The sequence below is a fragment of the Chrysochloris asiatica genome, unplaced genomic scaffold, assembly GCF_000296735.1.
Source record: "Chrysochloris asiatica unplaced genomic scaffold, ChrAsi1.0 scaffold00438, whole genome shotgun sequence".
Classification (NCBI taxonomy): Eukaryota; Metazoa; Chordata; class Mammalia; order Afrosoricida; family Chrysochloridae; genus Chrysochloris; species Chrysochloris asiatica.
This window is the reverse complement of record NW_006408956.1, coordinates 957,504-972,828: the sequence shown is the minus strand read 5'-3', so window position 1 is coordinate 972,828 and position 15,325 is coordinate 957,504. Positions and strand designations below refer to the sequence as shown.

At 50.1% G+C, this 15,325-nt stretch overlaps 1 protein-coding gene across 1 annotated transcript in view; it reads right to left on the bottom strand.

Annotated features, from left to right (window-relative positions):
* Window positions 1-1,326: 1,326 nt before the first annotated feature.
* Window positions 1,327-15,325, bottom strand: part of RBM19 (RNA binding motif protein 19) — a 169,289-nt gene continuing 155,290 nt past the window's right edge. The window contains 2 exon segments of the mRNA XM_006876968.1: window positions 1,327-1,445; window positions 14,564-14,616. Coding sequence (XP_006877030.1) covers window positions 1,327-1,445; window positions 14,564-14,616 — 172 coding nt within the window.

Sequence of the window (15,325 nt, the reverse complement as noted above, 5' to 3'; positions counted from 1 at the left end):
TACCAAGACTGTTGAGATGACATCATTCACACTCAGTGAATCGAGAATGATCTTGTCATCAAAAGACCCCTAACAATCATATCTTCCAGTCTCTGATAACAGAATGTGGGGTATGAAGATGTGGGTGGATACCTTCAGGGGCCTCTCATAGAAGGATTCATGCCCGATAATGAGTAGGGATTATGGGGGACAGGTTTGGGGTGGGGCTGGGGGAAGGAATGGTCAAGTCGGTGGAAGGTGGAGAAAAGAAAGGGAAGAAGGGAAGAAAACAGTGACTATGTTAGGACCAGCATGATGGTATGAAGCCATGTATGTCAAATGAGATTCATGTGGGTGATTTTCCACACAAGAGATAAGGTGAGGGTGGCCACCAGGATGTGAAAGGTCAGTGGTGAGGGTAATGGGATTTTACATGATTTTTATTACCGTCTTTTGATTTTTATGTATTGCTTGATTTCAAAAACAAAATTTTTTATTGTTGTTGTTAGGTGATTTTGACGCTAAATGACTCCATGTGACAGGGTGGAAGCAGGTTGTCAGGTGTTTCTCCTGTGGAGCTTCTGGGTGAGTTCAGAACACCAACCTTTGGATTAGCTGTGGAGCACTTAACCATTGTGTCACCAGGGCCCCCTTGTTACAAGATTTTAAAATGCATGTGACAGATAATGTTTTGAAAATGAAATTAGAGAAGATCACAGGAACATTGAGGAAAGGAGGGATGGTACAGGGGGTCATGGGGGCAGGTAGAGAAGGGAAGAGAACAGCCAAACAGAAGCAAAGACTAGAGAAAGGAAGAGAAAGAGACAGAAATAAGCTTACAGATCCAGAGACTAGGAGAGGAGAGATCAGACTGTGTCCAGAGGTCTCAGTGTCTCTCACCCAAGGTTTCCTCCCTTCCCCTCAAGTATTTTGACCTTCCCAGGCTGCATGGTGCTATCTAACCAGATGGCCTGTCCCCTCTTCTGTGGGTCTGCTCCTTTTCTGGGGTGGCGGAGGGGTTGTCTCTGGTCATCTGTCCAAGGCCCATCAAGATCCTATCAGCTCTAAGTACCATCAATGGCACCTACCTGTCTCCTGCCTTCTCCCAGGTTCCCTGTTGGCCCATCAGAACTATAAACGTCCCACTGTCTTCTGTCTGCCTAGCACCCTCTTGCTTGGACCTGGGCAGCCAGGGCACTGTAAGATACTCTCCCTAAGTGATATTTAATCCCTAGCCATGGATGAAGGGGGCACCCAGGGCCTGGGGATGGCAGAACTGTTAAGGGTTCCTGCCTCAGTCCTCCCTGGGGGAGGGACTGCAGTGCTGATGGACGTGCCAGGGTTCCTTCACTCTCCCTTCTGCCTGCACTCCGCTCCATCGTCCCCTGAGTGGATCCATTTGTACTGGGTGATGTATAGGTCCATCAAGGCGGCGCTGGAGTGGATCCTGCCATCACCTCCTCCTCCTGGAAGGATGAGGGGAGGCATAAATTCAGCAAAACAGCTTCAGCAGCTTCTACTCTGGGACGGTCATGGGGAGGAGATCCTGCAGGGAGGGTCATGTTGGCTGCAGGCCTGCGTGCCATCGGAGGCTTGTTTAGGAAGCATAAGCAAAAACGGTGTTCCAGGCACCCTGCCATGTCTCTGGGATATAAGGTTCAACCAGACACGTCCTGTGTCCTCACGGAGTCTACCAGGGGAAACGGGGCATGCGGTACAATCCTTGCCTTTCATGTAGGAGACTCAGGTTCAATTCCAGCCAACACATGTCCAGCCCAGACACCACCTGTCTTTCAGCAGAGTCTTGTGTGTTGTTAGGATGTGTAACATGTTCCAGTGGAGCTTCCAGATTAAGACTGACTAGGAAGTAAGACTTGCCAATCAACTTCCAAAAATCAGTCAGTGAAAACCCTACGGGTCACAATAGTCTAATCTGCAATTGATCAGGCAGCATTTTGTTTTGTTGTGCATAGGGGGGATCTCAGCAGCATCTACAAAAACTACCCTTACCCCAGCTCCTGGCATTATCATACCACCCTGTTTCATAACACTAGCCACATTCTCAAGTATTTATTGACTCGTTTATTGTTTATTAAGGAGCCCTGCTGGCACAGTGGGTCAGAGTTAAACTTGCTAATAGTAAGGTCGGCAGTTCAAGCCCATCAGCATCTCCGAGGGAGAAAGATGAGGCTGCCAGCTCCTGGCAAGATTGGCAGTCTGAGAAACCGTAAGGAGCAGTGCTGCTCTGTGCTATAGGGTCACTGTGAGTTAGGATTGACTCAGTGGCAGTGGGTTTTTTATTGGTTAGCCATCTCTTCACAGCCTGTCTTATCTGTGGGTGTGTCCTGCACACAGACAACAGCACCTGGTACCTGAGTCCTCAGTGACGTTTCCCAGTTTTCCTTATTCTGCAGACAAGGAAACTGAGGCCCAGAGAGGGCACATGATTTGCTCAAAGTCCACAGCAAATTAGATCTGTTGATTCTAAAGTCCTTGTTCCTTCTTTTCGGCTATAACCCCTCATCTATGAAATGGGGACATACGAGAAGTTACAAAATCTACAGAAGTCCCTTCCCACGATGAAACCCTAAACCCAGACAGACTTGTGGAGACCCCATGTGTTATCAGGGGAGCCCTCCTAGTAGTATAGTGGATTAAGAGCTGGGCTGCTAACCACAAGGTCAAGGTCAGCAGTTCAAATCTATCAGTTGCTCCACAGGGCTTTCTGTTCCTATAAAGATTTACAGTCTTGGAAATGCTATACAGGGTCGCTAGGAGTCACCACCACCACCACCACCACCACCACCAATCTTTATGGAGGTGCATTGCCAGGCTTTTCTTACGCAGTGCCACTGGGTAGGTTTGAACAGCCAGGCTTTAGGTTACATGGGAACTCAAATCAGAACAGGGGCTTGGGTTCCTTCCCTCTTCAAGTGGAAGCCTTTAGAACTTGTTGCCAACAGAGGAGACTGTAAACTCCATGATAGCATGGTTTATGACACCCAGGGTCATAAACCAAGCTGTGGGTCAAATCAAGTTTCTTCCAAATCATAAAACCCTAGAAGGTCAGAGCCAGTGGGGATCTGGGAGATTATTTAGTCCAGAGGCTCCCAGACTTGGCTGAGCAGTGGGTCTGGACACCTGGGTACCACCCCTGACCACCTGTGTTGGTTGGGTCCTTTGGGAAAGAGGCTGAGGGAGGGTCAGGAATGCAAAAGGCTTAAGAACAGGATGAGCAGGAGTGGGCGCATCAGGCAAGGATGCAGAGCCAACCAACTTGTGCCAGCCCGGGGCGGAGCTCCAGATCCAGGATGTCAGCCCTAACACCTAGCTCGCTGGCTGGACACTGCCCTGCCGGGCTCAGCCATTGGCCAGGAGAAATGGAGGACTTTGGTAGCTCAGAAGAAATTGGAAGTGGACCTGAGGCAGCCAGCTAACGTCAGCCCTTGCAGTTGCGCAAGAAGCCCTGCGTTTTCTTTCTTTCTTTTAAAATCAGTTTTTTTATTAAGGTAAACTTCACATCATAAAAAAAAAATCAGCCATTTTGAAGTGAACAATTCAGTGGCATTTAGTCCATTCACAGTACTGTATACAATTCTAAAGCACCCTCCCACCACCACCAATAAAAGGGAACTCCACTCCCAGTAGAAATCAAGGTACAGGAGTTTAAGCAAGTTCCCGGAGGCAGAATGGGCAGGAGTTGGCTGAGCTGGTTCAGAACTTCTTTTTCGTGGTCATCCACTGCTGGCAGAGAGGGCAGGAGTGACCATCCTCACTGGTCAGGCTGTCTAGATGAGACATTAGAGGAACCGGAACGGGACCTGTTTAATGAGCAGTTGGCCGGCTGCTGCAAGAAGGATGGTTGCAGGGGCTGAAGGGAAGAGGACCCTCTAAGGCATGATAGACACATGTGCCTCAACCCACAGGCATTGCAGTGAGCACTTTGTGGGTCCTCTCAGCAGCCCTTGCCCCGCCTTCAGAGAGGAGGTGTCTGGGAGCTACTACCATGCATTCACTCATTCATTAGTACAGTCCCAGTAGCAGTTGCTGTTGAGTGGATTCTGACTCACAGTGATCCCATGTGTGTCAGAACAGAACTCTGCTCCACAGGCTTTGCAAGGACTGGGGTTTTTTTTTTTTAAAGTAGATCACCAGGCCTTTCTTCTCAGGTGCCTCTGGGTGGACTCAAACCTCCAACCTTTTTATTTAGCAGCCGAGCATGTTAACCGTTTACACCGCTCAGGGACTCCTTCGCAAATACAAAGTGCACTCACTGAGCAGAGACTCCCTACCGCAGGCACAGCCTTTCATCCTGGGAAGACCATAGGGAGCAAGATGGGAAAGGGATTCCCTACTGTGGTGGAGCTGATGTGCAGTTGGGGGCTGCAGTTGGCAAATACGTAAATACCTCTACACATAGTATAGGTTGTCCTCAACTTAGGTTTCAACGATTCTGTCCTAAGTTGGTTCTGACCTAAGTCGAATGCATCCTTATATTTTAGCTTTCATTATGAATGCTTTTTATTATCAGCATCCTTATAAATCTGATCTTTATTTACCTTTGGGCACGAAAATGACAGCAAATTACATGCTGCAACACTGTATGTAGTACATATCACTAACAATAAGATGCAAACGGAACAGTGCGGTTCGTCGTTAACTCGATGACGTTGTCCTAAGTCGAAAGCCTGTGTCAGGAGAAGGAAAATGCAAAGATTTCCCACTAAAACATACAGCGGCGTGGTGAGACTGCACCCTGTCAAAGGCAGAAACCTTGCAAAACCAGGAAAAATAAGGCAGTCCAGTCAAGTTCCAGCTCTCACAGGGTGAAGTACCAAGGAGGAAAAGTCACACAGAATAAGGAACAAGACAACAAGAGACCAAGCGGCCACACAAAGTCTCTTGAGGAAGGACCCAGAAAGGATGGCAACGTATGGAGTCTGCTGTAGACTCCCTATGGGAACACAGTTGGCTGACCCTTCTGAGGACCAGAACGGGGGAAGGGTAAACGTGTGTTGTTTGACGGCACTCGGTTTTTGGTCATCTATCACAACAGCAAGAGACTTAGCATATTGGGTCTCTGTGCCCACTGTACCTCCCAGCCTCTGATTAAAGGCAAGCTGCGTATCCCCTTTCCTGTGACAGATCATCAGGCCAGTTGACAAGTGGAAGGGATCCAAGTAATAATAGTTGTTATAAAGTGCCACGGAGTCGTTCTGACTAGAGCGACCCTGTATAGGGTTTTGAGGCTTTAAACCTTCTAGGGAGCAGAAAGCCTTATTGTTCTCTCTCAAAAGAAATAATAGCAAGAGGTGAGGACATGAAGATCTAGAGGAGATAAGGACTCCAGACTCACGGAAAGAGAAAGGCTGCGTGCCGGTGGCCAGGAGGCCGACTTGCAGAATGTGCCCTTTGGTTGCTTGTTTAATTCATTGTATATTCCTGAGTGGTGTTGTGTACATTAAAAAACAAAAACAAAGAAACAGAGGGAATCGAAGCAAATACTGTTGAATGATGATGCAAGGAGGGGATTGTAATCATTGCAGGGAAATGAAATATGATAGGATGAGTGTCAAACCGATGCTCTCCCATGTCACTCATCTCACAATAAAAACAAAACAAAAATGTTAACAATAGCAGTCCTAACAATGCATCCCGCTAGAGTCCAGTCGATTCTGACTCCTAGTCCCCCTACTGGACAGAGTAGGGCTGCCCCGTAGGGTCTCCGAGGCCAGAAGTCTTTTCAGAAGCAGACTGCCACAGCTTTGTCCTGCAGAGTGGACACTGGGCTCAAAACGTCCACTTCTAGTTAGCAGCCAAATTCTCAAGCCCAGCACCACCAGACCCTTTCAATCCTAGCCATACTATCCAGTCTGTCTTGAATCCTTGCTGTGTACCAAAGGCTTCGTGTGTATCATTTTGTTTCATCTTCACAAAAGGCGGAGGAGGAACTGGTATTATCATTACCCTCCCCATTTCACAGATGGGAAAGCTGAGGCTCCAGGAGGTTATAAGTGAGCCCAAGGACATACCATTAGGAAGTGGCAAAGCCGCACTGCAAATTCAGGTCTGTCTGAACCCTAACAATCAACACTCAAACCTTCCCTGGGTTCAACTTGTGCAAAAAAACCCCAAAAACAGACCCCCATTTTGCTTCTTCCCTGGGGTAAGGAGACTGTCATTACCCCCTTGTTACCATCAGCTTCCGCCTCCTTTTCTTTTTCCCCAAGCCTCAACAAAAGGTGCTCTCTTGCTTCTCACGCCATTTCAGATGGCACAGACAGGTTGGCATTCCTGAAAGGAACTGTATTTCCTTTTGACTGTCCATCAACTTCGCGGCAAAGAAAATAGAAATTGTAAAACCACAGACAAGTTCTCTGACTGCAGATTTCTGATCCTGGGCATTCTTTGCAGCCAGGATGATGGGCTGGTGCTCACTGCTGACTGGCACCACGCCTGGCTTCCCTCCTCCCAGCACCAACCCCCCACCTGCTGGGCAGCATCTTGTCTCCCATCCTTGGGAGACGTTTACCTAAAATTAACTGCATGGGATCATCCCAGCTGCAGGCAAGGTCTGTGATTTTTTCCTTTCCCACTTCTTATGTTGAAAGCATCCCTGTTTTCTTTAGGAGAGTTTACACCCTCCAGGCAGCCTTGATGTGGCTGATTCCACTCCCAGATCTAGAGCGAGACAAGTGACCCAAGGCAGGCTAATGAGCAGGTCACATCCTCCCTACATGGTGATTGGTTCAGGCAGAAGCACATGCCCTGAGAGGGGCCTATCAGAACTAAGGGGTAAGAAACTCTGCTATGTTTGCTTAAGTCATTGGATAAAAAATGGGTCCCTGGATGGTGCAAACAGTAAATGCTTTTGGTGCATTTGAGGTACCTCAGAAGAAAGGCCTGGCGATCTAGTACCAAAAAAAACAGTCACTGGAAACCCTGTGGAGCAGTGTTAGTCTGACGCAGACTGTGATTCTGAGCAGACTGGACTGTAATTGGTGTTTTGGTTTATGGGATAAAAGTTGTTTTCATTTTTACAGTCTGGGGCAGCTAGGGGCCGTCTTCGCCAATATATAAGGAGAATCTAACAGGGGATGAAGCCGAAACAGAAGACAGCAGAACTAAGCATTACAAAGAGGCAGATTTGTGGGCTGGATTCAGCTGTGCCTGAAGCCCTAGGTATACCTATCAGCTTTGCAGGCAATGAGAAACTGTTTCTGCGTAAGCCATCGTGAAGTGGATGTTTATCATGCTAAGTGGAATCAACGTAATCATGAACATTCATTGAGCACAGTCTTCATTTGAAGGAGCTGTGGTAGTGTAGTGGGTTACGCATTGAGTTGTTAACCTCAAGGTGAGCAGTTTGAATCCACCAGGCAGTCTGTGGAAGAAAGATGAGACTCTCTGCTCCTGTAAAGATTTACAGCCTTGGAAACGCTGTACAGCTGATTCCGGCTCCACAGCACGCAGCAGCAACTTGTCTTAATTTGAGTTTCCCTGAAAGCAGAGTTTGAGAAAAGGGTTTGGCTGCAGATCATTTATCCAGCCCACCACCTAACTGTCAGTTTGTCCTACTGAAGGGAATGCATGTTGCTGTGACACTGGAAGCCACTGTGCCAGTATTTCAGATACCAGCAGGGTCCTGCACAGTGGACAGGTTTCAGTGGAGATTCCAGACTAAGACAGAATTGGAAGAAAGGCCTGATGATCTAGTTCTGAAAATTAGCCAGTGGAAATCTCATGGATAGTAACACAACAACAGAATGCTGCCCAACGTTCTTGTTTTGTCATGGAGAGGGATCCAGCGCTGGAGGAGGAAATGGAGTTTGGTGAAAGGGGAAACTGACGATGAGGGTGGAGGGAGACCCTTAGAAAGATGCATTGCCACAAGAGCTACAAGGAAGGACTCAGACCTGTTGGCAACTGTGAGGATGGCACAGGACGGGGCAACGTTTTGTTCTGTGGTGCACAAAGTTGCCAGGAGTTGGAGCCGACTGGAGGGCAATCAACAGCTGCAACAATCCTTAACTTGTTCTTCCTGTCTCAGGGAAACATGTCCTGCACGGTCCTGTGTAAGGTGCTCTACGCCCGGGGTTGCCCAGGAGCCCTGTTATCCTTGGTCTTCCAGATCACAGTTACTGAGAGGTGGTTGTTTTTAAGTGCCTTCAATAACATAGCAAGACATAATGACCCTGTTCAGGGTTTCCAAGGAGCGACTGTAAGTTTGATCTGCCAATCTTACCCTACAGTGCCACAACAGGACTTCAACTGTTGTTGGAGGGATTGCTGTTGTCAAGTGTAATCGAGTAGGTTCGGAACTATAGCGATCCAGTATAGGGTTTCTGAGGAGCAGTTGGTGAGCTTGAACCGTTGACATTGCGGCTTCAAACGACTTTGCAGTTCAGCGCATTAATCCACAGTACCACACCAGGACTGCAGTTGAGGTGTGGTGGTTTTGTGCATTGGAGTTGGTCCCGACTCATAGCGACCCTGTATAGGGTTTTCAAGGCTGCAAATCTTTACAGGAGCAGAAAGCCTTACCTTTCTCCTGTGGAACTGCTTGAGATTAGCAGTCTGACTCATAAATTTCACGCTACCAGAGCTCCTTAACTGAGGAAGCCTCCAAATTCTACATTAGTATATGCCTAGAGTCTGCTAGCACAGGGGCTAAGTATTCGCCTGCTAACTGAAAGGTCGGTGGTTTGAGCCCACCGGTCACTCTGTGGGAGAAAGATGCTTCTGTAACAGTAACAGCCTTGGAAGCCCTGTGGGGCAGTTCTACTTTGTCCTATCATTCTTGGTAAAGTGGAGAGTCAGAGAAAGAGGAGATCCCCCAATGAGATGGATGGGCACAGTGACAGCAGCGTTGTGAGGTTGGCGTGGACAGTGTTTCATTGTGTTGTGTATAAAGTCACTATGAGTTAGTACCTATGTGACACCCAACAACTGTCCTAGAGGGTCACTGTGAGTCAGAAAGACTCGATGGCAGTGGGGCAGGAGTGGGGGTGAGATACCCCTATAAGGATTCATCCCAGGGATTATGTGCAGGATCTGAAAATCCAAACATCCACAGCAGCTCGGCACGGAACAGGATGGGACGGTGTGGAGGCAGGAATAAGACAACAGGAGTGGTGGGGACTGAGGTGTACTGGAAACTTCCTATCTCATCTTCTGCAGGCCCCACATGGATAATTCAGACTACAAACCCACTGCTATCGGGTGATTCCAGTTCACCGTGACTGTCCAGGACAGAGGAGAACTCCTTACGGGGTCATCAAGACTATACAGTTTTAGGACAGATATCCTCATCTTTCTCCCAAAGAGTGAGGGGGTTCAAACTCCTGACCTTGTTAGCAGCCCCAGGCTTAACCCATTGTACCACCAGGGTACAATGCTGATGCAGTTTTCCCAATGTTTGAATGATGGCAACTAAATATAAACACCAAATGAGGCAGACAGAGCTTACTGCCCACGTACTGATCTGACCCTACAGCTTGCTCGTAGGGGGGAAACCAAGGCTTTGAGGGACACAGTGGTTTATCTGAGAGATCCCCATGGGCCAGAATCAGGAGCTGGAGCTGCTGTCTCCAGGACCACCAAACCATGCAGGACTCTGGTCTGAGCACCTGATTCTACTTTCTTTGTCTGTCTGTCTGTCTTAGTCACAGAGATGCTGGCTTTGACTCTAATGTCTCTGCCTGGGTCTCTGTCTCTCAGACTCTCTCGGGCTCCCTTTATCTTTCAGTCTCTCTCTCAGTCTCTGAGTCTCCCTCACCATCTCTGTCTGTCTGTCTGCCTCACTTCATTTCTGTCTCACGCTCCCCTCTCTTCAGCAGACTCTCTCGCCATCTCTTGGCCCCCTGTGCTCATTCAGTGTCTCTGTCACTCTCACTTAGTCCCCTCCCACGCCCTGGTCCCCCAAGGCCTCCCCTCTCCTGCCCTCCTCGTCCCTGCAGCCACCACAGAAAGGTTACTGTAAACGGGAATGAAGCCGAGGGCAAAAGTAATCAACCCCCTGGCTGACCTCTGACCCCACTCCCCACGCCCTGGCTTGCAGAGCTGAGGCCCGAGGTCCCTGGCTGTGCCCCCTCCCCCACTGCCGCCCCTAGCCCCCTCCCTCCCCACCCCCAGGTCCCCTTGCTGACAAAAGGCCTATCTTCTCTCTGCCTAAATGATTTAAATTCTAATCAAACATCATTTATAGTACATCTCGGAGCCGTCTCCTGGGAGCTGCTCCCACATGAGACGTTGCCATGGCAACCGGGGGGTCTTGTTTCAGAAATGTCAGATTGTATTATTGTCTTCACACTTCTCTGATAACCTGGTGTCTCTCCCTCTCTCTCCTGCTTCCTCGCTTACACCACCAGCCCTGGGATTGTGGCCCTCCTCTCTCACTTCCATTCAGCCCCCCAAACTCTCCCCAGGACCCCAGTAGACTAGGGCCTGGTGGCTGTCACCCCGGACTCTCCCAGGCCTGGCAACCCCACCCGTGTTGCTGGCCCTGGGACCTCCCCCTTTGGGAAAGGTGTCTCCCCCCTCCCCCTGCGTCTTCTGCAGACACATTCCCCCTCCAGGGGTTTGCTGGAGTGTCCTGGTGTCATTTTATTTTGTGAGATATGAAAATGAGACATAGATTTTCCCCGGCGATGCGTGTGTGAAGTTCTAATCTGGGTTTTCAGATTTTTTTCCTTTGCGGGGAGGGGAGAGTGGTGGGAGGAACCCAATTCTGAAAAGCCCTAAATGAGGAACAGAGCAGGTCCAAGGGGGTTGGATGGTGTCCTGCGTGTGTGTGTATGCCTGTGTGCATGTGCTGCCATGTGTTCACATGCATGCTTGTATGTGCCTATATGCACCTACATGCATGTGTTTACTTGTGTGTGTGTGGTGCAAGTGTGTGTATGTGATTCAAGTGTGTGTGTGGTGCAGGTTGTGTGGTGCAAGTGTGTGCATGTGATGCAGGCTTGTGTGTGATGCAGGTGTGCATATGTGGTGCAGGTGTGTGTGTGTGTAAGAGCTACCTCCCTAGACTGTCTTCTGCACCTAACAGACAACTCCAGAGGACTGGTCTTTCCACGGCCCTCCCTGAACACAAACTTAGACATTCAGTTGAAATTCTTCCTCCTGTTTGCTACAGAGGCTTGCAATTGGCCTGGAGAGATTGTCTGAATGCCCCCATCCTCTCACCCCACAGATGGTGAACTGAGGCTCCAGGAGGAGGAGTGGCCTACTCTAGGACTTGAACCCAAGTCTTCCCAGCTGGGCCAGCATCAGGATGGGGACAGGCACTACTGGGACAGTCGGCATGAGGTAAGGGTTGGCTGATGCAGGGTGGGCCATGGTGCTGAGTCCTCCCAACAGCTCTCAGTGGACAGGATCACTGAGGCTCCAAGAGCTTGTGAGCCGAGGTCACAGAGCTCCTCAGAGGCAGAGGTGGGATTTGAATTTAGGACTCTGGCCTTTAAGGGGCTCTTCTTTCACCACACTGCTCCCCATCATGGGGGTGGGGGAAGTCCTGCCCCTGAGAGTGAGTAGACAGGGATGGGGCCAACAAGCTGTGCTTGTTGACAGGAGCTGGCCAGCCAGGGGCCAGTGCTAGGGGCTGAGGAACACAGGGCAGAGCTCATAGGAGGGCAGGGGAGGGACAAGGAGCGAATCCACAACTGGGTGTTCACTCCCATTTCACATGTGGGGAAACTGAGGCTCATGGAGGACCCTCAGACCAGGCGGCACGGTATGTGGTTTCTGTTGTGTAGCTGGGCATCAGGAGACATGCGTGCCAGACGCCAGTTCTGCTCCTAGTAGCTGTGTGTCCCAGGCTTGATCCCGAACCTCGAGGAGCCTCAGTCTCCCCATCTGTCAATTGGGTGAACGTGTGTGAGTGAGTGCACAGCATGTCACTGGGGGGCCGGGAAAGATGCTGTGAGCATTCTGCAGAGATGTGTCTTAGCATGGTGCCAGGTAGTCCCTTTCCAAGGCGTCTTAGACCCTGAGCTTGTGGGGTCAAACACTCCACTGGCACTACTTTCTCCACTTTCCTCAGTGAGGAGGGATCAGAAAGAGCAATGAGTGGGTGGACAGGGGCCTTCCCCACATCCTATGCCCGGGACCTCAGCCTTTCTGGACACAGTGCCCTGCACAGATTCACATACCAAACACAGTATACTCACACACACCCAAAAAACACTACACTAACACTGCCAGCCATTCATATACACTCCTACACACTCACATAGGTCGACAGAAAGCAGGGTGTGAGACCTGTGTGTCATACATGATCCCTTAAGCCATTTCTCCACATTTTTTAATAGGAAACCCCACCTTTTGATGTTGCATTGGGCCCTGCCAATTATGTGACTGGTCCAGACCCAGACTCATCTGACAGGAGAGGCCACCCACTATTGCCTATCCCTGCGTCTGACTCTCTCACAGTCTATCTCTCTGCACCTTTCTTTTCCCATCTCTGCTTCTGTGGACAAAAGGCTGAGCCTCAGAGACTGGGTGTAGGAGAGAGAGCCAGAGATGTACTGAGTCACAGAGAGAGGGGTCTGGCCCGCCCACTCGGGCATCTGCGTGTTTGTCCTGGGTGAGGCTCCATTGATCCACACCGCCCGGCAGCCACCTGATAAATCCCGGCCATGGTAATGAACACGCGGCTACACGCTGCTCTCCAAAGCACACACCCGCCCTGGCCCCAGCGGTTAATATTTAACTGAATAAGGGCCATAAATATGGAAAATGGGACTTTTAATTAAATAAGCAGCTTTTAAAAGGGCCCTTGGGCGGGAGAGGCTTTTGTTTAAATATGATTGATTTGACATGTCCTTTTGCTCTCACACTCTGTGAGCACTCTTCCTGTTAACTCTTGGCCCCCAGCCCCAGGCGCGAGTCCTGAGGCCAGGCCCTACCCTGCCAGAAGGAGGAGGCTCCCTGCTGGCAGCCTGTGCAGTGGGGGCTGGAAGTGAAAATCCACATGGAGCACCGGGGGCTGCCCCCAGCTGGAGGGGCTTGGGGTGAGCTGCCTCCAGATTTGGGGTGCAGATTCCCAAAGACCTGGGTTTAAGTCACCACCCTTTGTCCTTTGCGCTCTTCTGAGCCTTGGTTTCCTCATCTGTACTATGGTGATTGAGCCCTGGTGTGGCACTGCAGGTTTATGTGCTGGGCTGCAAGGTCAGTTTGAACTACAAGGTCGGTGGTTCAAGCTCACCAGCCACTCCTTGGAAACTCTACACAGGGTTGCTATGGGTCAGAACCGACTTGACAGTGCTTAATAGTTAAATGTGGTGATAATGACAGGAACTTCCAGAGTGTCAATCTGTTATGATGTTAGCGTCCTTTGAGTCAGTGCTTCACGCTGACCCCATGCACAGTGGAAGGGAAGGCTGCCCAGTCCTGGGCCATGCTCACGGTGCATATCAGACCATTGCAATTCCTAGGGTGTTTTCACTGGGTGATTTTTGATAGTTCACCAGGCCTTTCCTCCTAGTGTTAGTCTGGATGCTCTGCTGAAATCCATTCAGTACCATGGCAACAGAAGCCTCCAAAGACATGAGGCACAGTGGTGGAGAATTGAACCAGGGTCTCCTGCATGGAAGACAAGAATTCCAACACTGAATCACCATTGTCAGTCTAGGATGGGCCTCACAGAGGTTCGTTTTCTTCCCTAGGGCTTTTGGTTGGCAATCAAGTGGCTAACCACTGTGCCATTAGGGTCCTTAGTGAACAGAGCCTGGTTCTGTGCCCATCCCATTCACCTTATTTCCCTTCTCCCTGAGCACCTGGCTCATCACAGAAAGGAGCTCAAACTGGGACCCACTTCCGTTCATGGCCTCATCTCCATTAATCCAATAGGGCGGAGTAGTGGTAGGTGGTGGTTGTGTGCCTTCAAGTGGGTTCTGACCTGTAGCCACCCTGTACAGGGTTTCAGAGGCTGTAAATCTTTACAGGAGTAGAAAGCTGCATCACTGTCCCGCGGAGCGGCTGGTGGATTCGAACTGAACAAACTTACTTTGTTTACAAGACTGTCTTTATGGTTGCTGATGGCCACATCTTCAGCGCTACAGGAGGGTTCTAACTGCGGACCTTTTGGTTAGCAGTCGAGCGCTTAAGCACTGTGCCACTAGGGCTCCTCATCTGGAGAAGCCTAGGAAATTCTACAGGGATGTTCACAAACACCTCACCAGCAGCTACCAGGAGTATTGTGGGGCGGAGGGAGGGCACCAGGGCTGGTTCTGGGTCTGCTTTATGTAAAGACAGTAGCTGAAAGGCATAGGCCATATCTCATGGATGTGACCAAGTTCTGGTCACCTGGTCACCCTGGATCCAAGTGGGGAAAGCCCTCCCTCCAACCCAGCAGCAAGTTCTGAAGTTCTGTAAAAGCCACCCCCAGCAACCCCCACACCCCTATCCAGGCTCCATTTCCTTCTGCCGCCATCACTACCATCTTGGGCAACCTTGCCAGCTCCCAGCCCGGCTGGGAAACCTGAAAACCTACCTCACTGGCAGCCCATCCTCCTGTTTGAGTCCCAGGCCATCACCTACGCTCCTGCGGTTGCCTGGTACCCAGCATCAGCCCCTGGCTCACCCAGGTCTTTCAGCACCCTGTCCATGCTGTAGGTACTGAGATGTCTGTCAGACCTGGGAAATACCGGAAACCAGTGAGACGGGGGCAAAGGCCAGGCAGAGCCAACTGCTTTTGGTGTCGAAGGAGATTATGAGTGTGGTTCTTGGAGCGGATGGTCAGGGTGGAAAGCAGTCTTGATCCTCGGTGAGAGGAGTTCAGAGGTCACAGCTGGCCCCTTTGTGTGTCAATATGAACCCAGGCGATGCCTAATTGGGGTGGGTCAGCCAGTGGACACATCAGGAGATGGGAAAGGGACTGACAGCCCCCGAGGCCTATGCTGGGCACTTTGATATCCGTCAACTCATTGATTTAACTAATGATAGTCATCGTTTAGTGTTGTCGAGTAGGTTCTGACTCACAGTGACCCTGGATAGGGTTTTTGAGGTGCGGCGGGTGAGTTTGAACCACTGACCTATCAGACCAGTGCATTATCTTATTAGGAAAACAATAAACAAACCTCATGCCTGTTGCTGCACACATGTCAGCGTACAGTTGTGCCCCATAGTTCCCAGCAGCAGATTTCTGAGCAGCACATTGCCATGCCTTTCTTCCAAGGGGCCACTGGGCAGACTCGATTCTCCAGCCTTCTGTTTAGCAGCTGAGCATGTTGACTGTTTGCACACCCAGGCATGCCTCAATATAATAGTGAAATTGATTAATAGTGTTAAGTAACGTAGAGTTGATTCTGACTCATAGCGACTCTGAACAGGGTTTCCAAGGCTG